The sequence below is a fragment of the Cygnus olor genome, chromosome 20, assembly GCF_009769625.2.
Source record: "Cygnus olor isolate bCygOlo1 chromosome 20, bCygOlo1.pri.v2, whole genome shotgun sequence".
Classification (NCBI taxonomy): domain Eukaryota; kingdom Metazoa; phylum Chordata; class Aves; order Anseriformes; family Anatidae; genus Cygnus; species Cygnus olor.
The window spans coordinates 1,372,982-1,400,457 of NC_049188.1; the positions used below are offsets into that span (position 1 = coordinate 1,372,982).

Here is a 27,476-nt window from a genome sequence, read left to right on the forward strand (position 1 = left end):
ACGGCACGGGTGGGGGTGACCCAGGTGCTGGGGCTGGGCATGGCAGGGCTGAGTCCTGAGGTCCCATGTTGGGTTGGGCGCCTTCCTCAAGGCCAAAGACAGCTCCACCCCAGATATCTCCCCATCTCCTGATCACTGAACCCAGACCTAGTCTCTACATCTCCCTTTCCTGACTTTTCTCCCCTCTTTGTTCAGCTCCTAGCTTTCTCCCTTGGTGTGGTACATGCTTGTGGCCCCACCGCTGACTGCTGTAGTATGGGGTGTCTGGATGGGAGGACCTGAACATTTCTTCTGTTCTCATTCAGCTCATCAGAGGAAGCGCAAAGGCTGGTAGAGTATTTGTGTGGTTTTACTGTATTTTCTCCTTATTCAAAATCACAGCCTGCAGCAAGCCCAGGTTCCTAGACCCACATCTGCCCGTAACCCCTTTCCTGGGCCATCTGGACCCTCGCAGTGAAGGACCACAGGCTTGCAGGATCTACTCAGTGCCCACACCTTTTCATGGCAGGGGGGGTCTCAAGGGCTGGAAAACACCACTTTGGCCATGTGACCACCACCCCACCTGTGTCAAAGCACCACAAAGCTGGCAGAGGCAGGATGGGTACCAGCTGCTGTAACTCGCCGTGCCGATGCCTATGTATGAGCAATAAAAGAAAGGATTTGGCCTATAGGCGCTGTGATTAAAATTTAAAGACAGAAAAAACACAGACTGACTCAGTTCTAACTCAAAAAGCAAAGTCGGAGAGGAAAATGGGAGATGGGGAATCTAAGCAGCGAAACAATGATGTACAAAGAACAAAATGACAGGAGAGAGAACAAGCATAAAGGGAAAGCAGCAAGAGTAAAAAAGAAGAGACGAAACAGAAAAGAATAAGAAAGAGTGAAAAAAAATCAGAAGGGGAAATAAGCAATCAAAAGAAATAGCAAAGGAAAGTGAGAGCAAATAAAAGAAAACACATGGAGAATAAATGAGCAAGCAAGGACAGAGATGGAGCAAACACCTGCTGAGAACAAAGAGGAATATGAGGCCGCCCCAGCCACAAAAAGTAAAACAAGACAGTGCTAAAGACAAAGGGAAAGTGGAACAAAAATAGCACCAAAGCAGAAAACATAGCAAGGGGCAACGCGGCAACACACCTTTGCACCAAAATTCATCCCTCCCTCAGCCAGAGCTGCCTGTTTTACCCCCGAGGCTGTGGATGCTCCTGCTTGGCCCTGGGGGCCTGGCCGGGCAGGTGGGCACGGGGCAGGGCAGGGCTGGACTCGGACCCAGCCAGCTCCCCAAACGGACCCACTGCTGGCCAAGGCTGAGCCCAGCAGCAGAGCTGGTGGTGCCTCTGTGATAACGTAATTAAGGAGGTGTAAAAAAACTCTGCGTGGCAGCTTTGAGAGAGAGGAGCGAGAAACAAAGTGAGTGAAACAGCCCTGCGGGCAGCGAGGTCGGTGAAGGAGGAGGGCAGAGGAGCTCTGGGTGCTGGGGCAGAGGTTCCTGCAGCCCGTGCAGGACAGGAACCCAGGGCAGAGACCCACCCATGCTGCAGCCGGGAGGACCCCACACCACCTGGGTATGGCCTGAAGGAAGCCGCAGCCGGTTTTTGTTTCTCACCATCCTACTCCATTTTTAACCAGCGTCAAAATTAAATCATTCTTCCCCGAGTCAAGTCTGTTTTGCCTGTGGCGGTCATTGCAGCGATCTCCCTGTCTTTATCTCCACCCACGAGCTCTTCTGTCTTATCTCCCCTCAGCCCTGCTGCAGAGGGGAGAGGGAGAGCGACTGGGTGGGCGTCTCACAGCCAGCCAAGGTGCCCCCCCAGGCTCAGCATTTCTGCAGCCTCAGGAAGCTCCTGCCCGTGCCACTGGCCCGTGGGGAGGTTCCACTCCATCCCCCGCGTGGGCACTCACTGCTGGGGAGCTTCCCCAGGATGAGGTCCCGAGCACGGTTTCGGGGCCCAGGGAAATAACCCTGCCTCCTCGGAGGGGGCTTACAAGGCTCAGAGGATGCTCACGGTTGCCGTTCTGCTCTCAAAATGCCAGAAATTGTTACCAGTTTACTGCTGGGTGCCAATTCCGCAGCTCTGCACAGCAAATCACCTTGTCCCCACTCTGCTGTTATTTTCCTCCCGGCTGTGATTTCTGAAGAGCACAATAAGAAATTAGTTCCTGCACGGGTTCTTGCCTAACTATGAAATACTTGCCTATAACAATAAAACCTAGAATTACAATAGCCAGGAAATACATTTGGAGAGCTATTACCCATCACGTCTCGGAGCCACCAGATGGGAATAAAATAAGAAACTCCTCCTCTGGAAGGCTATATGGCTTATACAATCTTTCTTCCTGCTATTTTGTCTTCTGCTAGAGGAAGAACGCTTGACACAGCGGACTGGGATAGTTGTTCTAGGCAGCAATTCCTGCGTGCCTTCAGAATAAATATTGAGCACTTCAGGCGATACCAGAGCTAATGCCCGGTGTTATTTTCCCAAAGAACAGTGCTGCCTCCTGCTGAGCACACACAGCCTGCAGGTATTTTTGGCACCTCCAAGTGTGGCCTAAAGCACCCGGGCCAAAGTCTCAGGTGGGACCCCTGAGAGCAGCACCCAGTGAGACATCGCTGGGTACTGATCGCGGTGATCCCCAGGGGATGGGACATGTTAACCTGCTTGCTCTCACCAAGGTGTCCTGGGTAAGTGGAGACTGCTGAGCTTGGATTTCGAGCTTGTAATTTCTGCCGTGTCATTTTGTTTTAATGTGGTGCTCGAAGGATGCCATCACTTTGTTTCTAAGCAAAACGCTCAGCTGAGATACTGGTCCCACCAACGATGACTTGGCTGCAAACCTGAATGACCCGAGCAGCTTCACAGGCCTCAGCGTGACGCCTGGCTCCTGCGTGTAGGAAGAGTCACAGCCATTAATAATATAGGACTTCTCTGATTTATATGCACAGTGGAACTGTTGTATGATTCCAAGAATGACCTCCTCCAGAAACACAGGATCACCCCTACTAGGAGGCCTTGGCCTTTCAGTAAATACACAGAGGAGCTCAGTACCACACCTTTCTGTCACTTGGCTGATGGGGATTCAAGGGTTTATGTCCCTAAACATGGCACTAAGTTTTTGCAATACTTAGGGACCATCTGCAGGTAATATTGGTTTACCACAACAGAGAACTCCCCTTAATACTTCATCCTAACATCCTTAGAAAGCCAGCTGAGATTCCCAGTGGTCACATTTGCTTTCCCCACTCCCCAACTTAAAGCAAGATAGTTTCTCATCTGCAAAGGTTGTGCAGATTTCAAAATGCCTGATTTCAGCCTGCACAGTGCTTAACTCTGTACCCATTAGCATGGATGAGTGCCCCAATAGCTCGGTGGCCAAGCAGATGCTTTGCTATTGGGAATCCACAAGTTAAACCTTTGACTTTGAAATGACAGCAGTTTAACTTCATTTGAGGGATTAGAGGGAACTTTTTGCAAGTTTGGCTCTCTGCCCAGCAGAAAGGTCCTGCTAAGGGGATCTAAGGAGCAAAGGTTTGTTCTTGACTTCTATCTGCTGGAGGGCACATGGACCATGCAGTTCTATAACCTGGGCCTTTTCTTCTAGAAAGCCTTGAGCATGCAAAATGCATGCAACACAAACACAGGTTTTGTACCATCCATCTTGAGTCATCCTTCAGGAGGGGTGATGGAGCTTTATTTAGCACGCTTTGCAGAAACAAGCTCAAGGCTGGAGGCCACACTTACCTGGACTCATGTTAACAGCCTGCTGTGTCCTCAGCTCAGGTGGGAGGGCTGCTGCTCTTATCACAAAAAATGCCTTTATTATAGGGTGCACACACAGACATACCTCGCTGCTATGTAGGCATATAACTACCCGTACCTCGCTGTCCTTATCTGGGAACCACATCACCAGCTGACCTGTGGTTTAGGACAATATGGATGCAAAAACTGGGTCTAAGGAGTGCCCCAAGCTTCAGGTTACTTTTAGAAACATCCAGCCTGGGTACATTTGCAAGCGATGCTGTTTTACCACGTAACGTCTCTTTTCAGCTTCTTGAATGTAATTGCATTATCTTGGTGAGTGGCAGCCAGCACGGGTGGATGAAACGGAAGGTTAATCTGCATCGGCCATCTCTCTTGATTTCTCCTTCATTTCCATTTCTTTTTAAAATGGAAGTTCCATTAAAACAGCAGCACTTTTCTATTAAATAAGTAACAGAGAAGAATGACTGCCTCTGTATCTCATCAACAGTGAATCTTTTTAAAATCACTCAAGAGGCAAGGCTCAAATCATATATTTAATAAGAACCACTTCGATATCACTTTTTAAAGCAATTAACATATTATTAGAGATAAGCGCAAGATGCAACATTTAGATCCAGATTCCTAAGACAGATTTCTAAGGTTTAGGAGGGTGCAGACCTCAGGTCATCGCCTCAGCAATCATCTCTGCATGTCACAAGCCAATGTAAGAACAGAACTTCACTTACACGGACACAGCAGATAAAATTCTCCATTTGAATCCTGATTTTACTCATGCCGCTGCTTTTCAGTCATTTTAAAGCACTCTATGTACAGCAGTGAGAACAGGCAAACCACCTCAAAAAGGTTTCTGCCCCAGCTGAGGTCCTGGAGCAGTGTTCATCTACACCATCCCCTTCCCTTTGGGTATTCAGGCATTTGCTTTCTTTATGGTGCACAAAGGAAATGCATCTTTGAATTTTTTCATCAAAGAGCCCATCACCACTGGGATCACCATCACCAGGTCGGTTTGTGCCACCTGGGACAAGCTCACAGGAGCATGCACGTCACCTCCAACAAATGCCACCACGCAGCTGGAGATGCACCCCGCGGCTGCCAGGGGCTGCCAGCTTCGGAGCAGAGCCACGCGGCTGTCCTGAAGTGACTTCAGCCAACGATCTGCTGTGTTTCATAGAGCCAAGCCCCCTGCTTGGTGGCTGAAGCCAGTCCTGCAAATTACAGAGCCGAGGTGCAGCCACACATTGCTTTCTGCTGACGGGGACGGGGACAGATCCAGCAGCTGAAGCAGATGGACGGCTGGGGGCGGTGACACCTTGTCCCACCACGATTAGATCTGACAAAGCCCATCTGCTGGCGCCCTGAGCACTGGCAGGCGTAGAGCTGAGCCAAGAACCATGAATGATAACACAGGCAACATCCAAAGGCTTTTGGGTTGTTTTTTCCCAAAACACACAGGCTTTTCCCAACACTAAACAATATGTGGCTCCCACTGATGACTGACCGCAAACTGATTGCTCAATTAAAGGACATTTTACCATTTTGGCCATTAGCTGTGAAGTCTCAAATCCCCCAGACTTTCCTGGAGTCCACTTCATTAGCAAACTGCTTTTCTTAGAAAGCAGCAACAAATGCAAGGGGAAATACATCATGCATCTAAAGACATTGTGATCGTGTCATTTTTGTAAGTGCTAAAATTTATTACACAAGAGATGATGCAACAGCGAGTAAGAGAGCAAAATTCTACATTGACTCCCTACTTTGCAATTCAGGACAACTAAGAGGTTTTACTTCATTAAGGAAGGCAAGGGAAAAAAATCAGAGACAACGCCAATGGATGAGGGAGTCTTGTCACGCGTAAGTGAACAATCAGTCCTATGTGATGCTCATTGCTGTAGAAGGAACAATGAAATTATCTGTTTCTGTTCAATAAATTACTAAAACATCAGTTATAAACCTGCTGCATGGCATGGAAAATTAAACTCATTAAACACCCAGGTAGCTTTATCCTGATGCAAATGGAAGACAGGCATGAATGCTCTGCAGCAAACAACTCTGTGCACATCCCATCTTTGGGAACATATTTACACGTACATCTCATATATTAATATATTTTAGTGCACCCTAGCCAGAGGGCAACCAGAAAGAGTATTATTCTGTGAGAAGGACAGGAGATGGGCTGGCTTCCCCTCTCCACTGAGCAAAGCCTGCATCCACCCATTAGTCCAGCATCCATGTGAAACAACTTTGCAAGATGTTTCCCTTTTCCAGTTTCCAGTTAGCCAGACACCAGGACCCCAAACCAATGGTCTCCCACAGTGGCTGGGTAGATTTGGTAGCCAAGATTACTGTGGGTCAAAAAAAGCAGGTGAGATCACCCCATCATATTAAGAAGCCTCAAGTGACTCCAAGGTCAGGAATTTCAGCCAAGCTGCCATTTCTTGGTCTCTTGCCCGCCCTCTCCCTTACATCTCCATCACCCATAAAGGACTGCAGAAACATGCAGGGTTTGGAGTGGACCTTGGCCATAGCTACACACCGACCAGGCCTCAGGACAGGTGTGCTCGAGCCTCAGGAAGAAAATTGCACCGCTACAAAGTTAAGGAGACCACTGTTACTGATATCTTCATTCAGAGTAAGGATGCCTTGAAGACAAGCCCTATAGCCTCCATGGGAGGGAAGCCTGAGCAGGACTTTCTCTCATGTTACCTCCCCTCAGCCTGTTGCACACATCAGTGCACCCATCCCATAAGCAGAAAAAAAAAGGGGGGGGGGGGGGGGGAGACAGAAGGGGGGTCTCCAAGGGGCTAGTGCCATGTCAGCAGCTCCACCAGGGGGGCAAGACAGACCTGCAGCTCTCCAGGTCCCCAGCTGGCCAACAGCTTGCTGTGCAATGCTTGGGCTGCCACAGGGCACGTCGCACCAGGCATGCATCTGACCGACCCCAAAACTGGCATGCAGCCACCTGTGGGGAAAAATTCTGAGGTCTTTCCACAGGGAACCCACTCGGGGTCTCCATAAATGGAGGGGCCGGGGCTGGTTTGGCAAACAGCATCACTTGGGCGATGGAGAGGGGACAACAGGAGGTCAGTATTTTCATTCGACAGGATTTTGTGTAATGACATCTGTGATTAAGGATTGGAAAGATCTGTGGGATCTACCGGGGCGTCTCTGAGAGCTTCGCTTCTCCCAGACTCAAGGAAAGGGCTGTTAGATGTAGGGGCAAGAAATGAAAAAGAGAGAGAGGACCTAGTGAAACACCACATCGTTCAAACGTAGCTTGTCTGGGGCTTGGCCACATTTTCCTCTCACAAGCAAGCAAGTTTTCGTGCTTGCCATGCAGATATATGCAGGGTGTCTTGACTCTGACCATGGTGCAAACCTAGCTGGCCCTTTGGGAGAACTTGGAGTCATCTGGGAAAGCAACATTTCCCTGTCAGTAAAATGCTTACAAGACTACATGAGCTTATTACACTTATTCCAGCAGAAATAAGTGGTACCTTTTAGAGTGCTCGCCAGAAGAAAATAGCAGTTCTGACCCAATTTCACACAGTTGGAATCAGCTGCGGGAGACTAATATACAATAAAAATAAAGACACAAATGCCCATTTCCCCCATGTCCTCTCCTAATAACATGAATAAAGCTCTGTTTTGATATTTTGTCCTTTCCAAAGGAGTCCAGTCAGATCAGTCCACGTCAGCTGTGTTTCAGGTGAGACTCCTTGGCGTTTTCCACCCTTTACTTGATGAAATTTTTAATTGTCCACCTTTGTCCCGTGCAGCTGCGAAGAATCAGATCGATGCCAGCCATTCCTCTGTTCTCCACTTCCAAGCAGCGCCCCGTTCCCTTGTTCAAGATGGCACCATTCTAAAATTACAGACATGGAGAAAATAGTTGAAAAATTAAAGACGTGGGACTGCCTGTGAAGCAAGCCAGGACCATGCACTTCAGGAGAGAGGCTGTGTCCTCGTGCGTGGCTGGAAAGTGCACAGCACTTAGTGGGACAGTAATGCAATTCAAGCAATAACATAATTTCTAAAATAATCAATGGGATTGAACGGAGCAACCTTTATCACTGACAGCACTGATCCGTAACACAGCAGCAACCAAAAGACATCTGTAACCTTTAAATAGCATGACTGTATCCTGTGTGTTAGGAAGGTGTGACACTTCCATGGGCTGTATAACTCTCTGCTTTGGGACAGAAGTAGTGTGTGCTTTCATGTATTTCACCATTGGTTATCTGTAAGAAACACAGAAATCTAGAAGTCATACATAGGGCAGGTTACATATACCTGAGTGATTGTAAAGGAAATTTCTACTGGAATTATTTGTCTGCTGATACTGCCCCTGCCCCTGATCCCTCTTAACCTTTTGCCTCTGTCCCAGGACCTGGCACCTGCTGTCACAGACGACATTTCGTCTTCATCCCCTGCTGTCCCATGCTGAAGACAACATGCCACAGCCATGGCTTGGGAAAAGAGAGGGGCAGCGTTGATGGCAGGCCCATAACAAACCTGGATGAAATTCCAGCGCTTATGGAGGCTGCTCTTGACCTTTTCGCAGTCGAGGAGCTGAGGGAAGCGGCTTTTTACGTTATCCACCAGGCAGCGGGTGTCAGGCAGAAGAGTTGTGGTCCCGAGGGCACCGAGATGAAGAAACCCCTCCTTGGTGTAGCGTGCAAGCTGGGGGCAGGGACGGAGGGGAAAAAGACCATCAGTATCTTTGGAGTATCATTAAAGTGACGCAGGAGCAGACAACCAGGCAGAGCCCCAGGAAAAAACAGTGAGGATGGTGAACAGGGAAAGAACCAACAAGAGGGGAGAAAGAATATGCCTTTTTCCAGCCTTTTTCTCCTGATGTTGTTTATTTTGCAGATGCAGGTGAGGAGCCAGGGCACACAGAAAAGAAAATAATAACTCCAAGACACAAACCCATCACAGGGCAGCCTCTCCCAGGCCTGAACGCTCCGTGAGTTGGGGAAATGCATGATTTCCCCTGGTTTTTGGCCGGAGCCAGCTGGCTCGGTGGGGCACGCTGGCCCAGCTCGCGGCGCCTCACACTCTTGGCAAGCCAGCCTTGCTTTGGCCCGCAAACGATGCTGCTGGTGTGTCTGGCGCAGCCCTCTAGCAACTCCACCAGCAGCCAGGCAGCAACACCAGCCAAAGGCCAATATACAACTGGCCCCGGCCCTTGGGGACACAAGCCCAGAACCTCCCCCGTGGCTCAGCACTGAAGCAAAGTCTGAGTACTGCACCTGACCACTGCAATCCTGCCAGCATCAAACCGCCGTCACCACCTGGCAGCCGCACTGCTCCACGGACCCGTCCCAGGGAGCAGCGAGAGGCGACAGGGACACCGGGGACTGCTGCCGGGGTGGGCAGCACGCAGCACACAGCTGGCACCGCCGCACACAAAGAGCTCCCACAGTCCCACTGTTTAAGGAATCCCACCAAAATATTTCCCTAAACATATTTAAATTCAGGAGTGAAAGGAGATGAATGACAGCGGCCTGCCTTTTATGGTTCAGGGGAAAGATATACACAGCTGCTTATTTAAATTATGAATCAATCTATTATCTAGCAGACAAATGAGGAGTATTCAGCACATTAATTAACTGAGCATATCTGTGACCCAGATGCTTAAAAAGAGACAGTAAATCACACTGGGAGTTTGGGTTATCTCTGTTAAAATAATTAAACACTGAAAATCAAGTTAAAACAATGTACAGGGGTCTGACTTGAGCTAGCAACAGCAGATACAGTTATAATGCCTGAATCTCGTTTTGCCTTCCCTCTGCATGCTGGTTTCTAGGGACAGGGGTGCCAGAGCCTCTGACCGCCCCCCCGACACTGCCCCTCTGCCTTGCGTTTTGCTCCCAGCTGCTGGCAGATTTGCACTTTTAGCCAACGTGTTGCCAATCAAAGCAAGACCTCTGCTACTTTACAGCTCACGGAGGCCCGTTTGCCAGCAGTATCCATCCCCAGATGGGGATTCAGCTGCAGTACGATTGCAGAGGGCAGCACGCACACATGCTTGCATGGCAGCCCACACAGCCCAGCGCTGCCCCATCCCATCCCCTGGTGCGGTATCTGCTCTTCTGCCCCCACAAATCCCTTTGCAAAATGGTGCACAGGAGTGCATGTCTCTGGCTTTACAGCAATCCCAACTGCTGTGCTGGAGCAGCAGGGCTGGAAAGGAGCACAGCCTGCAGAGCTTAGCACCATAACCATCACCTCCTCCTCCTCCTCTTCCTCCCAGCCTTGCCACCATCTGCCCCGGATGCATGGTGCCCAAGCACAGGACAGGGATCCTGGTCACCTCCACACTCAGCTCACGTGGCACCACGTTCCCAGCAAGGGAGCTTCCCTGTGCACGAGGCAGGAGCAACCTGAGAATGACTCCTTGGGAATCTCCAGGTCAGCTTGAAAGGCTCAAATTCACATTATTTGTTTTTATCGGTTTGATGTTTCCACAAGCCTCAAGTGAGATAGTGTTCTCAGAGTGACAACGTTTTTAGCCACACAATTCATTTGAATTAGCATTTGAGCACCAGCCCAGAGGATGAGGCCACTTGCCTTGCAAAAAGAGAGAGGCATGTAAAGGAGAAGAAAAATAAGAAAAAAACAACCCACCCCAAGACTTCTCCTTGACAAACAGAAATATCTTCTAGAGGTCCCAAATGGACAGCATGTTACCCTTTCTTCTGTTTCTGAAATGTTTCCTACCATGTCCAAAATTAGTGTGCTAGACACTTTTTTTTTTTTTATGGAGTTTGGCAGTTTGTCTTCAGAAAGTTGGCCTCCTGCCCACAAGGCAACACGATTTCTGCTCTTCCATGTTATCGCCTAATGTGCTGGGAAAAATAAGTAGAGCAAAAATCAAATCTTTCCTGAGGAAGGCAAAGGGGCGGGGGCTGCAGGGAGACTAAATGAGCTGAAAAACAAACACGGGTATTATGAAAAATGCATCAAGTGCATCTATCAGATGTGTCATCTACTAGGTATAATAGCCAGATAAAGAAAGCCCCGAACACGTCTGGATCCAGCGCACTGTCACACACTGGATCCAGCCCATCCCTCCTCAGTACTTCAAAGCTGATAGTGACGATTTCCCAAAAAAGCCTGTCTAACTCATAAGTGTAAGCTCCAAGATGCATTTGGGGGAATCTTGCCTTTGATGTCTTAACTCTTCTTTCATTATTTCGCTCCTCTCCAGAGCAAGCCCGCTGCAGCAGCTGGGGGTCCCAACCCCAAACCAAAGCAGGGGGTGAAGAACTCAGGCAAAGGGGTGGCAAAGCACTGATCCTGCTACCACTGGGTCTTGGGTCTTTCTTGAACGGTAAAAGGGAAGATAACACACAGCAGAGGCTGACATTTGAGATGGCCCCACAGGCTGCTCTAGGGAGCTAACCATTTTTTTCTGCCCAAAAAGAGATGGGAAGTGTCACATCACCATGCTGACGAACATCTTACAGAGCAGCTCCAGACAGCTCATCACTTGCATAAGACCTGAGCCTTATTTAGAAACCGAAGATGCCAGACAAATGCTTTATAATATCAATAAATTACGTGTGCCATTGCCATTAAAGCCTTCCGAGCAGTTGCACCAATTCACCATCTCAACAACTCAGCGGCTCAAGCAAACCTCCCTGCTTCAATGCGGCTGACGCAGCCCCAGGCAAGCAGTGAGAATTTGTTCTTCAGCTACATATGAAAGCTGAAGGAGCGAGGGCTACTCCGTTCTGCCTGATTGACACTGCAGGTGCTCATAGTGATATCCACGGTAACACAGCTCCTTGGCTGAAGGCAGTACAAGAAGGACCATGGGCAGGATTTCAGTAAGCAACTTCCAAGCTGCTCTGCACTGTGTTTGCAAGTCTCAGCAATGTAACCCAACTGTGTAAATCCTACCCTCTTGCCCAGGAGCACACCCGATCCACCCGGTACCACCTGAAAAGTCTTGGCTCTTCTCTGCTCCTCCTCATCCTCACTGCTCCTCCTGGAGGCACCAGGAAGGCTCTTCCACCAAAGGTTCACCTGTTGGACGACACTGGTTTTCCCCTCTCAAATGCCTTGCAAGGACTGCCCATCCCGTTCTCACGTCGGGCACCCTGAAAATGCTACCTCCGTCAGCAAGTGTTGGAACAAGGCTACTCCCTTGGAGACCCCAAGGCTGCTTTGTAGTCACCAATGATTTCCTCACACAGTCATCACTGTGCTTAAAGGTTGCAAAAGCGTGTCTTTTTATGAAGTAAATGATTTCATTGATGAAGAAGGAGGTTTTGCCTACGGGTTTTCCAGTGACAGTAAGTTAAGGATAGTCCATATTGTGTAACCAGTAAGAACCAGTGGTATTTCATGCAACAAACTCATGTTTTCCTGGCTTTGTGGAAAGGCAAATCACTGAAATGATCCAACTTTAAATTCTGCTCTACTTGCCCTAAAACATTACACACCTAACCTTTTAAGTGATCTACACCTCTTTGCCTGTTAGGCAGTGTCAGCCTCAAGGACACAGACCAAGCAAAGCACCTGAAGGAGTTACTCAGCCTAGCACAGGGCACAAGACAAAACAGACTGACCAAGGGGACAGACCAGAGAAAAACAGCTTGAAAATGCTAACTATCTAGCCATTTAAAAGTGGTCAGTCTCGAGGTCTTGAAACCTTTGATCTGTGTAAGTAGCCCACGGCCACATCCCCAGAGAGAAACACAGATTCATACCTACGGCATCTTCCAAACACATTTCCAGGTTTAGGCTATAAAAAGGCAGGTTTCAATCTCTAATTGAGTTACTGGATCCTAAAAAAAGGGGATTGAATGCTAAAAACGAGGCTCTGGAACCTGAGAATGAGGATTTGTGCCATCACAATGGGGGTCTGGAATAAAATAAAAAAAAAAAAAAAAAGAGGCTTTGGACCCTGAAATGAGGCTCTGGGCCCTACAATTTGTTGCTGCACTCATGCCCCGTGAATCACTCAGGCTGATCTCCCATCAACAAACCTGCACCACCAATACATCTTCTTTGATGATTGTTTCTGGCTGGCTGTGTCTCAGGGATGGTAGAAAGTTAATTAGACGTCTTAGCACCTGGGAAATAAAAGCCTCGATGACCTTCATTGACTCTATTGGAAAATAATTTAGGGTTGTTTAGCTTCCTTTCTGCAGTGAGCAATCTTCAATTAGCAACTTTTTTATTTTCTCCTTAGCCCAATTTCATCTGATGTGCTGTTTTGTCACCCTTGACAACGCAGTGTCCCGGATGATCTCAGTATTGACAGTTTTGTCCCCAAGTTCTGATGCTTAAATGGGCAAAATATATTTTATCCTATAATTAAATGAAATGCTCTGCTGAGTGAACATTATCTTAAGTTTTATAGTATTATAGTACTTTCTATCATGTTAATACATCACCATCGTTCTGTCACTCCAATGAAGTATTACTATATTATTAGTGTGATACATCATTACAGCAAGGTGTTTTCATGATGTATCACTTAAAAGATGAAGCCATCAGGAAAAAAAATCTAGGAGCACGTTCAATATAATTACAGGATAAAAGGATACTTCATCTTGAAATCTGATAATGATTTGACCTGGAAGTGAATGAAAACAGGGAGATTGGGAAAGTAAAGGGAAAATAAACAGAAGAAAAACCCCAAAATTTCCCCCAGTGATAGATGTTACAATAAAGGTGTTGTGAGAAAAAGCCAGGTTCTCAGACACATTCAGCACTAGGTAAGGGATCCATTGCACCTAACTGCAACCATCCATATGCTATGTACTTAGTCTGAACTGATTATCAGTCATCAGCAGAGTGAGCAGAAATTCAAGATATAATGTAAGCTGCCCTGATTTGAAAGGAAAAACACTCTCCCCAAAGAGTCAAGTGCCCTCCCTCTCTGCCTCAGGCTGCTCATCCACAGGCATACCATAGCCACAGTGGACAGGATCATGGTGTGCGGATGGACAGCTTACAAAAAGTGAAGGTTTCTACTGAAATCCCAACATTATTCAGTGGCAGGGAACAGGAGTGGTGACACCACTGTCCTTGCATTGTAAAAATGCCAGCAGAGAGCATACATGCTTACCCTCACTAGCTGAGCCAACAAACCTGCTCCTCAGTTGGGAAACATTTAAGCGTGGATGTGACAGGCCGTAGCACCAAAGAGAGAAGGGAGACTGCAAGCCACTACCTGAACACAGGCACCACCCGGCATGCTAAAAGCCCAACAGGAATTGCAAGTCCTTGTGGTTTTTATATATATGTATATATATTCAGTAAGTGAGCTATTTGAATGAAGTGTTTACATCACCTCTAATTATATTCCCGGTAATAAATTACAACTCGCAGCCCATTAATTAAATTGTAGTAATGAAAGTCCAATTTCTTCTGTGCTGCACCTGTGTTTTTACAAAAGGCTGATTTCAAAGCTTCTGCACTCACTGATAGCTACTTTTAAAAAGCGTTTTCAAGGAGTTAAACTAATTGCATGTATCGTGAAACAAAAGAACTGCCAAGGACTGGTTCTCAGCTGGAGAGGGAAGAGATGACGCGGAGATGGAAGACCACGAAGAAAAACCTGCGCTGAGCTTGCACAACAGGTGAGCTGAAGGGAACCCAGAGCACTGCGGTGCTTTATTTCAGAACACCAGGTTGGAAGAGAAAACATTGTTAAGTTTAGTCACAAATCATCTGCTTTTAGTCATTCATCTTAAAGTCCAGGGTTAGCAAGCAATGTCAGACTAATTCAGTTTCTCATATTATAATGCACTTAGAGGCTTAAGCTTCCATCCAGAAAGTCTAACAGACAGTTTGTGCCATTTAAGAAAAAATTGTGTGCGTTTAAGCAACAGCTAGGTTATATTTAGCAGTGACTTGATCAACCACAGATGACTGATCTCTGTTTAAAGGCAAGGATAAACCAAAGTGAGATTTGTCTCTACCCCGAAGGAGTCCCATGGCCCCTTCCTCAGCTCAAGTGGCTCCTGAAGTCTGCAGTTCAGGCTGAGGTGTGCTTTGGAATTACTTAGGCCTGGTGAACCTGGAAAGCTGATGATGACTTTTTTGTGAGAATGGGTTCTTTACACATACCTGTCACTTGAAGCTGTACATTTTCTAGCTAAAAATGACCCTCCTTGAGCACACTGGACCCCCAGATACTCACTAAGGCTGTCAGAGCTACCATAGCCTGCAGCTCTAAGTCCCCACTCAGCTCCATCTCAGTCTACAACTCACTCTCCTGCCTATGTCAGCAGAAGGGTAATGCTGACGTTATTTTGCAGGTGGAGATTTAGACAAAAAAAACCCTACCTTGCCACCTTGTGAAGACCTCCTCCGATGTACAGGTTACACAAGCACTGTGAAGGAGCCAGACTTATCATCTGCAACGGCCAATGAAAGTTCTGTTTTCAAGACTGAGTTGACATATCTCTGGTATTCACACAGGTATTTGGTATTTGGGTATTCAAAGAGAAAACAAAACAACCAACACCCATATACAAGATGGGCTACAACCCATAATGGGTTAGAATTCAGCTGGAGCCAGTGAACAGGTCACAGCAGCTTCTGTTTCAACTGGAAAAATCTGATCCTTATATGAAATTTGCTCAATAAATCATCCCAGATATATTGGGAAACTCTACTTCCCAGCAGGGAGTTATCTTCCTCTCCCAGCTCTTCCTTCTGATTCATGGGAGAAAATTTTATAGGCAGTGTTTTATTATGCAAATACCTGCAGGCATTTAATTGGGTGGTCTTGATTATGTTCTATTTCCACAGTTCTGGTCTTATTGAATGCAAATGTAGTGCTAAGCTTTCTTTTGCAACTTTATGAAGGAAACTGGTTTTCCTCTCCCAGCCTGCATGGAGACCAAAGTGACCCAGAGCAGAGGTACTGGGTAGGCTTACAGAGCCCTTGGGATCAGGAGTTCAACCACTGCTCTTGAGCATTTTTATATAGTTTGTGCACTTTTGGAACACACTGCAGGTCTGATGCAGCATCTTACCTTTAAGGGCATAGAAAATCTGTCAAACAGAGTTTATCAGCAAGCTGGATTTGAGTCTTTACTTATTGCTGTGTCACCTCCTGTGCTGCTTCATTGCAGCAGTTCGCTGTCACACAACAACTTCAACAGGATTTAGATGCTCACGCGTTAGACATGCCTATAGAGCTGATCTCAGCCTAAACCCTCAGTCATCTGCCAGCACAGACAGCTCTGGTTTGGGGTTGTGATGTTAAAAGATGATGTTGGAAGGCCTGGCCAATGTTAGACTAACATACATCACAATACTGAGCTAGCAAAGGGTGGAATGACAAACTGGGGTTATCTGATTGAAGAACATAACCCATAAATTGCAGATACCAGGATCCATGTCTTGCCAGGGCAAGCTTTCGCTAAAACATGCCAAGGCAGATGTTCTCCTGCAAATAAATAGAAAACTCTGTCCATGCCTTAAATATACCCAGCTCAGCATCCTGGCACAACTGGGATGGGTTTGTCTCACCTAACCTCACCCAAATCCATGTTCAGCTTCCTGTGTAAAACTCGTCCTCTTGACAATGGAGAGCAACTGGCAGGACCTATCTCACCATGTGAAGTGTCCTGGCTCTGCTCCTGTGGCACACCTCACCTTCTTTCAAGAGAACGCGGATGATGGCTTCTGCCTAGAAACTCAGTGATCAGACAGCTTTTCAGGTACAGTTTTGCACGAGTTTCTAAGCAGATCAGTAGATGATCAGTACAAATGTGGCTGATCCAGAGAAGGCAGCCGGGAAGTGTTTCCCAGCTTGGTAGTGAGCATGGACTTACCAATGGAAGAAAAGCAATGGAAGAAACTGCCTTGTCACAGAGGAGTTTGTCCTGTTTCCACCCATTGCCAGTAGTCACTAGGCAAGCACAGAGACTGCAGAGCCTGTTACCTGCAAACTCCCCACCTCGGCTACATTTCCAGTACAGATAGCCACAGCATTTACTTGGGAAATGCAAACAAAAGCAGGAAGCTGAAGTCAGATACACTTGTTATATTCTGGTGATAACCAACCAGGGTCTCACTGGATAGAGATGAAGTGCTAGAAGAACAAGTGCTGCTACACTGTGGCTTTAGGGAGGCCAGGCAAGATTTTGGCAATGAAGAAAAACAAAATCACATCCTCATTCTTGTAAAAAAAACATGTATCATAAGACAGCCACTCTGCTTCCAGACTAAAATGAGACTTGTTGTATTTTCTCCTGAAAGACTGGAGGGGATAAGGGCATTGTACTAGGGGATCTGCATGTCAAGAAGATGGCCAGTGGGCATACAGACAGAAAAACATGAAGGAAATCACGTGATTTAGGCAAAATACTGAGGTGGGGATATGGACAGAGATAAGAAGAAAAACAGACAGGAAAAGTTTACATGGACATGGTTAAGTTATACCTGGGGCCTGCAGATCCTGGAAGTCCAGCTCAGAGTCTGCTGTTGGCTTTACAGATACCAGCAGTGACACAGAGGGCAGAGCACTCTGTTTTGTTCTATCTCTACAGCTATCGAACCAGCAGCATTCCCGTGCAGCCTTCTTTTAAAACAACGTGAGAGATACAACTATAAAAAAATGCCAAATCAGGTCATAATCACTAACTTTGATTATTTGACACATCCACTAATCCTCCAAAAGATAAGAGATGCAGAGGGAATCTTGTAATCATGACTTTTTATCTAGAATGAGCTTGAAATTAGGTTAAGAAGCTTCTGGTTTGCTCCTAAGATTTTGGAGAGACAAAAGAAGTGCTAGAAAACTAACACTATAGTAAAGCCCAGCCCAGCTGAAATAGCAAATTATCATCCCATCAAAAAGCACTGTTTGTTTTCTTTTCCCCGTCGGTACCTTTTTAGTCTGCTGGGTAAGAGAAAAGAAAAGTCTTAAAATGCTCTGCTTGTGTGTGCTCTGCTCTGTTCATTGGCCATTTGTTTTCAGCATTATTTACCCTTGTGTGGAAAATGTTTTCAAATTATGCTTTTACTTGCAACTCTGCCGTGATTATGGTAATCCAGAAAATAACTCTAAGAGTAGCTAGAAAAATGCATCTCTTTATCCTTTTTTTTTTTTTTTTAAACAAGAACGAAGCAGGGCCTTAAACATTTGAGAGTGAAGCCAACAGACACATTGCACATCCGTACTCTGTCCTCTGTCCATCCAGCCTCTGCCAGGTCCTGCCTGCTCCCAGCACATGCAGGCTCCTCACCTGCGGTCCCCAGCCGTGGCACGGGTACAATATTGCTGTATGGTTCTCTTGCGGGCCCTGGTCAAGGCAAACATCCTTCGCCTTGTTGTTTCGAAGCTGTAAAAAAATAAATAGGGCATGTTTACATGTCTTCAGAGGTAAGCTATGAATTGATATGCAGCAATGTCTGGCCATGGAAAGAGTACATGGTACTATATCACAAGCTATAATCAGGCAGAGAAAGGTTTAGCATGCCATATGTTTTCTTTAAATGCAGGCCTAATGATGACTGCTTTTATATAATAATCACCATTCAAAGGAACCAACTTTCCTTGAACAGTTTCCTTTGTATTTGGTCATGTGTGGTGGTAACAAACATATTTTTAGATTGCTGTCAGCATGTTACCAGCAGCCTGAAATCAATGCAGAATTGCTTGTATTCCATCAAAATGCCGAAGTGTTCAACAAGGCAGGATAAAGAAGTCCAGATAGCACAAGGAACCCCTTCAAATCATCAGAGAGATGCAGGAGGAGATGCAAAGCTGGCAAACCAGGTGGCTCAGTACTCAAAGACACATTTTGGAGTGAGTACGAGAGTGCTGGACTCATGCTACAAACCCCACCGCCAGGTCTGTGAAGGCAAAGATGGCCCTCTCTCCAGTTTCCCCACGCTGGGCAACTGTAATGAAATAATGCTTTTAAAATATTGCTTGTTTGGGGAGGTTAGCTTGAAGTCATTAAACAACTTCGATAAGAAAACTTTCTTAAAATTAATGCCCATCTGGGGTACTCAGGCTGTGCTTCAAAAAGCCTTCTTCAACTGCCACTATTCCGTGAGACCTACTACAACAGAGTATTATTAGTTCCCATAAATGCCTGTTTTTATATTCCTAGTACTGTCTCAAAGCCAATAGAGATTGAATTAAGTCTCCTTGTTTTATCTCATCCTTAAGCTGTTGTGACAATGCACTGTATCCTACAGAGACCATGTAAGAAATTAGGCTGAGGTTAAGTCAAAGGGTTTTATAAAACGACTTTTTGTTAAAAATATACATTCTGCTGCATAATCCATGGACTCAATAGGTAATACAGATAATTTTGTGTCAATTCAGTAAATAAGGTATTAAAATATTTTACTACATATGGTCCCCAAGATCAGAAATAGATCCCCAAAGAGGTTTTCACAAGAAACTGTGAACAGATTTATAAACATCTATACAACTACACAGAAACAGGAAGGTTTGATTCACGCTCAACTCCTTTGAGGCTTTTTGTCATCAGAGCCTCACCAGCTGTAAAAATTATTAGTCACATCTAAGGAATGTACCAGCCGTAATTACCTCTCCATACGCAACAGTGTTGTTGTATCTTCTCATTTCTGGATAAACGTGGTCCAGATACCACTGGAAATTTTTACACTTCAAGCTCTTCCTCAAAGCTTTTCTCTCAGAAACATCCCCAATGTCAATACCCGGATTCTGAAAAACAGAGACACATCATATCACTGAATGGTTCCTCTTTAAAATAAAAGATAAAATGAGTGCATTTCACTGGTGCTTGCTATCATTTCCAATCCACTTTAAAACTGCCAAAGGTTGAGTAACTCCACGCAGAAGCTGTGCCCTGGGCTTTTGGCAGGTGTGTCCAAGACTGAAATTATCATCCAAGAAGCCTGACTTCAGAGAGTCAAAGTGGGGAGACGACACGTACTTCCCTGCCAGGGTTTGAAGGCATTCTCACAATGGCCACCAGAATAAAGATGGAGGCACTTTGGTCCTGGGAGGTAATTTAAAAAGAGAACCCTAAGGGAGAAAACAAGGAAGATATTTTGGAGGAAATATGAGAAGCACAAGGTAGCAGAGGCAAAGCTTCCCAGTGATTCCCCCCAGCTTCGGAACAGTCTGGAAAAGATGGAATTTTTCAAAAGGAACAATGAATGAGGTATTTCTAAAAGATCTCACCTCCCACTGACGTAGTGGAATTCCAGAAGAGTTTAACAGTAAATTTATATCAGGGTTTAAAAGATGGTCACATGATGAATCTTGGGAAAGAAAATCCCTGTCATTGCACCAAGCACCAAAGCCCTTCCCCTACACGCCAAGGGTGTGAGACTCTTCCAAGAGGCGACTCAGAGGACAGAATGGTTACAAAGGTATAAAATAAGTGAAAAAAAATTAACAAAAGGGAAGGCTTAAGATTCAAATATAAGAGAATCAGATAGCTAAGAACAAAGGATAAAAATCACAGGAGAACAGAAGATGAGCCTGAACCTCAGAAAAGCCTCTTGAGAATTTGGACAATTAGTTGGTGAAACAGTCTCCCTGGAGACACAGAGGAACCCCACTGCTCAAGTTGATTTAAAAGCAGACAAAGCTGCAATATCTGTCCCAGGGAGAATAATTTTACAGGAGCCAGGAGCAGGGGCTGAAGAGAGCAGCTCCTCTTTAACCTTTTATTCCATTACAGAATTTGGGGAACTAATGCAGCAGACGGGTGAAGGAACGCAAAGGCACAAAGCAGCAACTTTTCCTCCTTCCTACAGGTGTCTGGGTTTCTACTCTATTTTAGTGCCTGCTCTTGTCTTTTCCAGTGATCATTAACTATAGCTGGGAAAGCAATTTTCCATTACAATGCTTGTAATGATCTTCTAATGAATTATTCACTCTGCTTTAGAGAAGACACCATTTTAATCTGTGACTGGTAGCTCACAGGTAAAAAATAAAGTTGATTCAGCGTAGACGGGTAGGACAGACTGAAATCTGAATAGGTGAGCTGGGATGTGAGGCTAAGCAGGAGCACAAATCAGTCAGCAACTGAAATATTCAGAGCATGGGGCTCGGCTTTGTTTTGTACATAATGGCATTGCAAAATAATTCAATGTATATTCATAACCCCCTGCACAATACCACCTGTCAAACAAGGCTTCTCTGAAATTAAATCTCAATTTTACTGATAAGACCTACATTAAAAAAAAAAAGAAAAGTAGTTCTTAGGATAACTCAGACTGACCCACCTGCAGTGCTGATTTGTGTGATGCTGCCTCTTCAGAGGTGTAGGGGACCTGTGGCTCCATGCTGCATGTGAATCCCTTTGTGCTGCATCCCAAAGCCTTTTCTGAGCAGGAGCAGGGTGCCTCATGTCTCAACCTGAAGCAGTCTGGGCTTCGGGTCTGAACCCACGACAGCTTTCCAGCCCTACCCATGTGCACTGGGATCTTGCAGCCTGTTTTTAGGAGGGGCTCAAAAGCTCGCAGTCCTGCTCTCTCTGCTGGAGCAGCACCCAGCACACCCAGTGCCCTCCTGCCACTCACTGGGCAACCAGCATCTCCTTCCCTCTCCACTCATCAACAAACTGATCCCGGCCACTCCACCACCCCAGTACGACAAACCAGCAGCGCAGGCAGCTAATCGGCCCTTCCCAGGTACCCGTTGTTCTCTAATGCAGTACAAAGTTGCAACTACCATGGCTCTAAATGCCAGGAAACCTCCCCAGATCTAACCTTTCCTCTAACAGCAGCAGCAGTTCATGTTTAATGCTTTTCAAAATGCCCTGAAGCACCGTGCTGCCAACTGGGGATGCTGCTGCAGCAGGATCAGGCCCAAAGTGGCTCTTAGCCTGGCTGGATCTGCAAGGTGTGACTATTTTGTGTTTATTTCTAGCACCAAAAGTGTCTGTAAGTAACTGCTCACAAGGGGTCAGGCCACTCCTGGCATCATTTTTCCTTACATATCTACAGCGCAGCCCAATGCTCATGCTAACATACACTACAAGGGGAATGAGCAGCATCAGGCTCTACAGGGCACCCCAAATCCTCATCCCCCCATCACCTGGAGAGCATTACAGCTTCCCCCTCCCCACAGCCCCTTCTTCGCCTCCTGGCAGGCCCAGAGGCTGCAGATGGGGGCACTGACCCACCCTGGGGTGCTCCCAGAGCCCTAATGGCAGTGGTTTGAGCCAGGAGGCAGGACTTTGGGCTTTGTGATTTAGACATAACATGCACAAAGACCAGTGGTAAGCAGAGGTTAAGTCCTCCTGGAGCTTAGATACCTTTATGGAGAAATGCAGGGAACCACCTAGAAAGATCTACGTGCAGGATCTGTCCCTTAGGCATGGTGAAACTTTCTCGTTGGCCATGGTTTTCCAAAGATGCACCATGCTGCATCAAGGCAGGATTTTTATGAAAAATAACATGATGATGATCTGATGATCTAGGAAAGTCTAAACATTTCTGTACGGAAATCAGTAAAACCACCAAAGTTACTCAGAAAGAGTGTTCTTCAATTACTTGCACAAACATGGTGCCGCTGGGAGGGAAGCTCTTTTTGCGAGCAACCAGCCTCTGATCCCTCACCTCTGAACATGGTTTCTACTTGCCGATGGCCTCACCTTTCGCAGTGCTGGGAGAACCTGAGTGTGCCTGCACATGGCATGGACCTGCCCAAGCCGGGGGACAACACTCAAGTACTAGTGATACCATCATTAATCATCATCTGCCAACCTATTTTATAGACTCCATCTGCAGAGCAGCGTCATGACATAAACTTATGCTGTGTAAACACTCAATGGGGAGATAAACTCTGCAATACAGGCTTAATATTGAGAAACCAACATGACAAAGCTGATGTGAACCGTAAGTATACTATTTGAGTATACTCAAATTCTGCAGGTGTTGCAGCATCTTCATCAAAGCTGAGGGAGCTCTGCTGGCTTCCGTGGCTAAGGATGTGACCCAGGGTATTTACGGCTCTCCTTCACCCGGGGGCACCAAATGCTCTATAATTCAAGATTTTGACCCAGTGAAGCAAAAACTCAGAGAAGGGCGCAGTGCCCATACCTCCAGCGGCAAGTTCCATGCGATGTAGACATGGGACTTGTAGTCATCCATCCACACCTCGGCCACTCGCAGGGCATTGCGCTTGGTGTAGAAACCAATGTTGTTGTTGTAGGGCTTCTTCTTGCGCTCGATGTGAGCCACCCTGGAGCAGGGCAGGACCTCCATGCTGCCGCCACAGAGCCACACCTGCAACAGAACCAAACACCACTTCCATCAGCACAGGGCTCTCTGCAGAGGGTCCATTAATGAAAAAGAAAGAAGATTGTGTGGTTTCTACAGCATCCTGATGATGAACATTGCATCGTCTGGCTGCAAGTGGAAACCCATGGCCAGGTTTGGCCTTGACTCAATAGTGAGCCAGAGGGAGAAGTTAACCTGTACCCAGACAGAGCAAAGCACGCATTGATGTTGGTGGGATCAGGACTACATCCAACATGTGGTACTAATGCCTTGTAGGACTGGGTGCCGAGTTTACAGAGATGTTTCTGCTAAATAAAAAGGATTAGTGACTCGAACAGTTCAAACAACTGCAACATTTCCTTCTGCGGAAGGGATGACTCAGTGAAACATATGGCAGGGACAGATTTCTCCCACTTGAAAACATTTGTTCATTATTTTTCTTTCACATGCTGTTTAAAATTCCCTTAAATCACAGTTTACAAGTTAATAAAATATTTTGAGATCTTCTTTTTCTCACACATGAAGGGAATTTGCAGAAAGACTCGCCATACCTGAATTCCTCGCTCCTTGTTTGTCTTCACCAGTAAGTTATTTATCAGAAATTAAAGACCCGTAGCCAGGACACCAGGCACTGGGCAATCATTATAAATACATATGCCAGGCAGGCCTAATAATCCCAGTTTCACCTATTTTACAGTCTGCTCTGCATTATACTTTTGCACAGTTGTTTTAACACCCAGCGTTTCTGGGATCTAGTCCAGGCTCAGCACCTTTTATCCCATCTGTATTCCCTAATTTTTATCGACCCTGCTCTATACACTCTCCCAGCACCACAAGGAGCATCCAAGGCCTTTCCTGCCTTACAAAAAAAAAATAAAAAATAATAATAAAAAAATTCACCCCATTTGCCTCATAGGGGTCAAAAAAGGGCCCAAGCAGATGCCATCACGCTGGCATTTGGCATTTTGGCCCACATCTAGCAACGGATGAGCCATGCTATGCCCAAACCCATCATTTGCACCTTTCCATCCTAATGACATCCAAATGACACATATATTAATTAAATTACATTAGAAAGGCTTAATTAGTTAACTACTATATCAACTGCTCTTTTAAATCTAAGAAATGGCTGCTTTAGCACACCAAGTGCACGGCACATGCACCTCCAGGCACCGGTGACACAGTAACAGGCAGCGTAGCAGGTAAATGTCTTTTCTTGCGATAATCCGGACATTCACGCTGCTATCGCTTGGATTACTGCAGAACACAGGGGCCCACATCATAAAATCTGGGCCCCTTTTTATTACCTGGTGCACTGACGTAACAAAAAACCTCCGGTCTTACCCCAGTTCTGCTGTTTGACCATTCCGAAGACTTTACACACAATTTTGGAGCACCTCTGGAGCAAATTCATATATATATTTTAAAGGAATATTCCCAAGGCAATATTTTGACAGAAACCATCCACGTTCCTTGCCTGGTCAGTTCTTCAGTTTCTCAGTGGCTGGATGAAGCAGGAGCATCGAGCCCTGCCTGTGGTGGTCACAAAGCTGCTGCCTTCATCCGTAACGCTGCATAAAGCTGCCAGTCCTGGGAGATATCCAGCACCACCCAGTTTTGTAGTCTGGGGGATTTGTAAGATTCTCTCATGATTTGAGAGCAAAATAATTATTCTAAAAACTTTAAAATCATCATGTAGTTATAATGCCATTTTTCCAGCAAGCTTGCTTCTGGTAGTAAGGATGCAGTATTGCCTTTTTGTGTTTTATTTAAATAATTCACATGGTTTTATGCTAGACAGCTTTCCCAGATTTCTGGAATGTCTGTACAAACGATCTTGAAATGAGCATATTGCAATAAACTGAGAGAGAGTTGGGCTTTGTGAAAACAACATTGATTATATACGTATCCACAAGCCAGTTCCAGAGAGATCAATAAAAAATTAATTCAAAAAAGGCACTTACGCGAGGAAAGACCGTACTTCTATTATCTCCTAAATAAATCCTATATTGTCATTATAAAGAAAAATATCTAACTGCTTCTACAAGGCTTTTATAACCTTTCTGCTGGCAACAACAGGAGCAAAGAGAACATGGGAACGTTCCTTGGGGAGTGGCTGAGTCACCCCTGGCATCGACACCCCACTGAGCAGAGGAGCGAGCTGTGGATCAGGAAGATGTCGCTTGCTCCCAGGTGGCCTGGCAGTGACGTTTTGTTCCTGTGGACATGCAGAACCCCACATGGACAGGTCTGCAGGGACGGCAATGCAGGAGACATGCACGGACACAGAGTAAGAGGTGCCCTGGCCCTACAAGCTCAGCGTGATGCTTTATCCTTGCAACAACCACAGCCGTGGAGCAGTAAAAGGCACCAAGAAATGCCCCAGACCTCGATCTCTGGGCTCCGACACGAGAGGAACTGCGAGACACTGTGACCAAAAGGTCCCAGTGAGCTCTCCACTCCACTGGCAGGGCTGGAAGCTGTCGCCTCGCATCTCAGCCACTGGTGGCCACGTGCCATGGGCAAGGGCCAGGTGCTCTCCTTTGGCACACAGACCCTCAGGGCAGGTTTATTTGTGTTGCTGTCTGTCCTATTCATAGCAAATAAACCTGTGATCCCTTAGGATACTCTGTTTACTGCAACTGACAGCTATAACTGGGCCATCAGTCCAGCACGGGTGTTTTTTTGATAATTTCTTAAGAATTGTCTGTTTCTTAGAAGATGGGTAATCAAGAGAAGTAAAATATTGAGACCTATGAGAAAAATAAGTTATTGTAAAATTAATTCATGTTTAGCCTCTTTAATGTAGCAGAATCTTTTATATTGCTTGCTACAAAGGAACAAATTGCAATCAAATCAATTCAAAAATATGCATAGATAGCATGTAAAGGCATGCTTAAAGACTCAAGATGGAGTATGTAACATAGCAGGTTAAGTATGATGAGCAAGTCACAAGTTTCCCCTTGTTTTCTGACATTCAAATTTCAACACAACTATTAGCTTGCCATTCATCCACCCGTAAAGAGACGCAGGATTAAAAATAGAAGTGTTCCCCTCCAGTAAATGACAGTGACTCAGTAACTTCTCCATCAGTCTACACACAGGAGTAATCGAATGTGCAGAGAGACGCCTGCTTTTATAAATAACCAGTTAACACTAAATTCTGGTAAAGAAGTCCCAGAGAAACAAACAGAAAACAAATCCATCACCCAGAGATCTTCAATGCGTTTTACAAAAAGCTGTTGGGTAAAACACTTGCAATTACTCCCCAAGCAAAGTGTCACTGTTGTAAGAATTCAGCATGGAAAACCGGCAATTCTCAAGCTGTGAAATTTCCGACTGTGGCTTGAAATAGCACCAGCCATCGACTTTCTAGAAGCATTTGCACATGTGGGAGGCAACCCCTGGGTTAGCATGAGGTTGCATCGCCTTGCTCTCACTGGGGCAGCCCAGCTTTGCTTTCTAGTCACCCTCTGGGAGTCCGAAGGTGTCACTGGTGTGTGAAAGCATTCACCAAAGAGCCGGCATCACGCTGACCTGCACCACAGGTAACCAGACTGGGGAGCAGATGTGGCACACAGCAGTGCAGCAGTAGGGCTTCTAGGTGGGTCCAGGAGCTTCTCCTGTGCAGGTGCACCTGCACGTTGGCAGTGCTAAGTTAGTGGCTGGACTTGGTGATCTTAGATGTCCTTTCCAACCTAAATGCTTCTACGATTCTAAGTTGGTGCGAGCACGCAGTACACAGCCACATCAACAGCATCCCATTCCCCCAGCTCCCAGGCAAGGCACCAGCATCTCCTCTGCCATCAGCCTGCAGGCCTCCACTGGCAAAATCAGAGCTGTTTTCATGTTGCTCATGCAGAACTCTTCATGTGTCTTCATCCCTAATGATGGCCAGGCCACCAGTAACCGCAGCGGCTGGGGTCATCCCGGGGCTCCAAGGAGACCAGGTCTGCAGGCAAGCCCAGGGAGGAGCACCAGGCATCCTCCACTGTTACTGCACTCCTGGTACGGGAGGGAGAACAGGACACTGCCCACAAAACACAGCATACAGATGGTCCCTTGTGCGTGTAATAGAGACAGCAGGAAAATCCCAATTTCACTTGACCAGCTCATTCCAGCAACCACAGAAACAATTTCCCAAGTAGGAAGCAGTTAAGAACAATTACTGTTCATGGTCCCCTTTGCCCTCAAAAATACACTGCAGCTATCAATTTGCTTTGCTCCTGCCTGCCACAGGCAGCAATTACTCTTGAGGGGCGTTATTTAAACAAAAGGACTTACAAGAATCTGCCTACCATCGACGGAGCCAGACAGGTGGAAAAAGGTGCCACAGATGAGCTTCACTGCCCAGGAGGGTACCAAAAGCCCGTCCTGTACTACACTGGGCTCAGGGCATTGTCTGTCCTCCCCAGCAGGGCTAGAAATGTGTGTCCCACCTTGGGGTTCACAGCGCTGGCACAATTAGAAAACCTTGCTCTCCTTCTCAGCCTGCTG

The 27,476-nt window shown here is 46.3% G+C and overlaps 1 protein-coding gene across 4 annotated transcripts in view; it reads right to left on the minus strand.

The window, feature by feature from the left end:
* Positions 1-4,281: 4,281 nt before the first annotated feature.
* The window catches only part of GALNT17 (polypeptide N-acetylgalactosaminyltransferase 17), a 207,540-nt gene continuing 184,345 nt past the window's right edge, over positions 4,282-27,476 (minus strand). For all 4 annotated transcript variants that reach the window (XM_040532503.1, XM_040532504.1, XM_040532505.1 and 1 more), the window contains 5 exons: positions 22,800-22,985; positions 19,306-19,443; positions 17,987-18,082; positions 8,274-8,441; positions 4,282-7,623 (listed from right to left, as the gene is read on the minus strand). In XM_040532503.1, the coding sequence (XP_040388437.1) occupies positions 7,495-7,623; positions 8,274-8,441; positions 17,987-18,082; positions 19,306-19,443; positions 22,800-22,985 (717 nt within the window). In that variant the 3' untranslated portion in view covers positions 4,282-7,494. The remainder of the gene's footprint in view (positions 7,624-8,273; positions 8,442-17,986; positions 18,083-19,305; positions 19,444-22,799; positions 22,986-27,476) is intronic.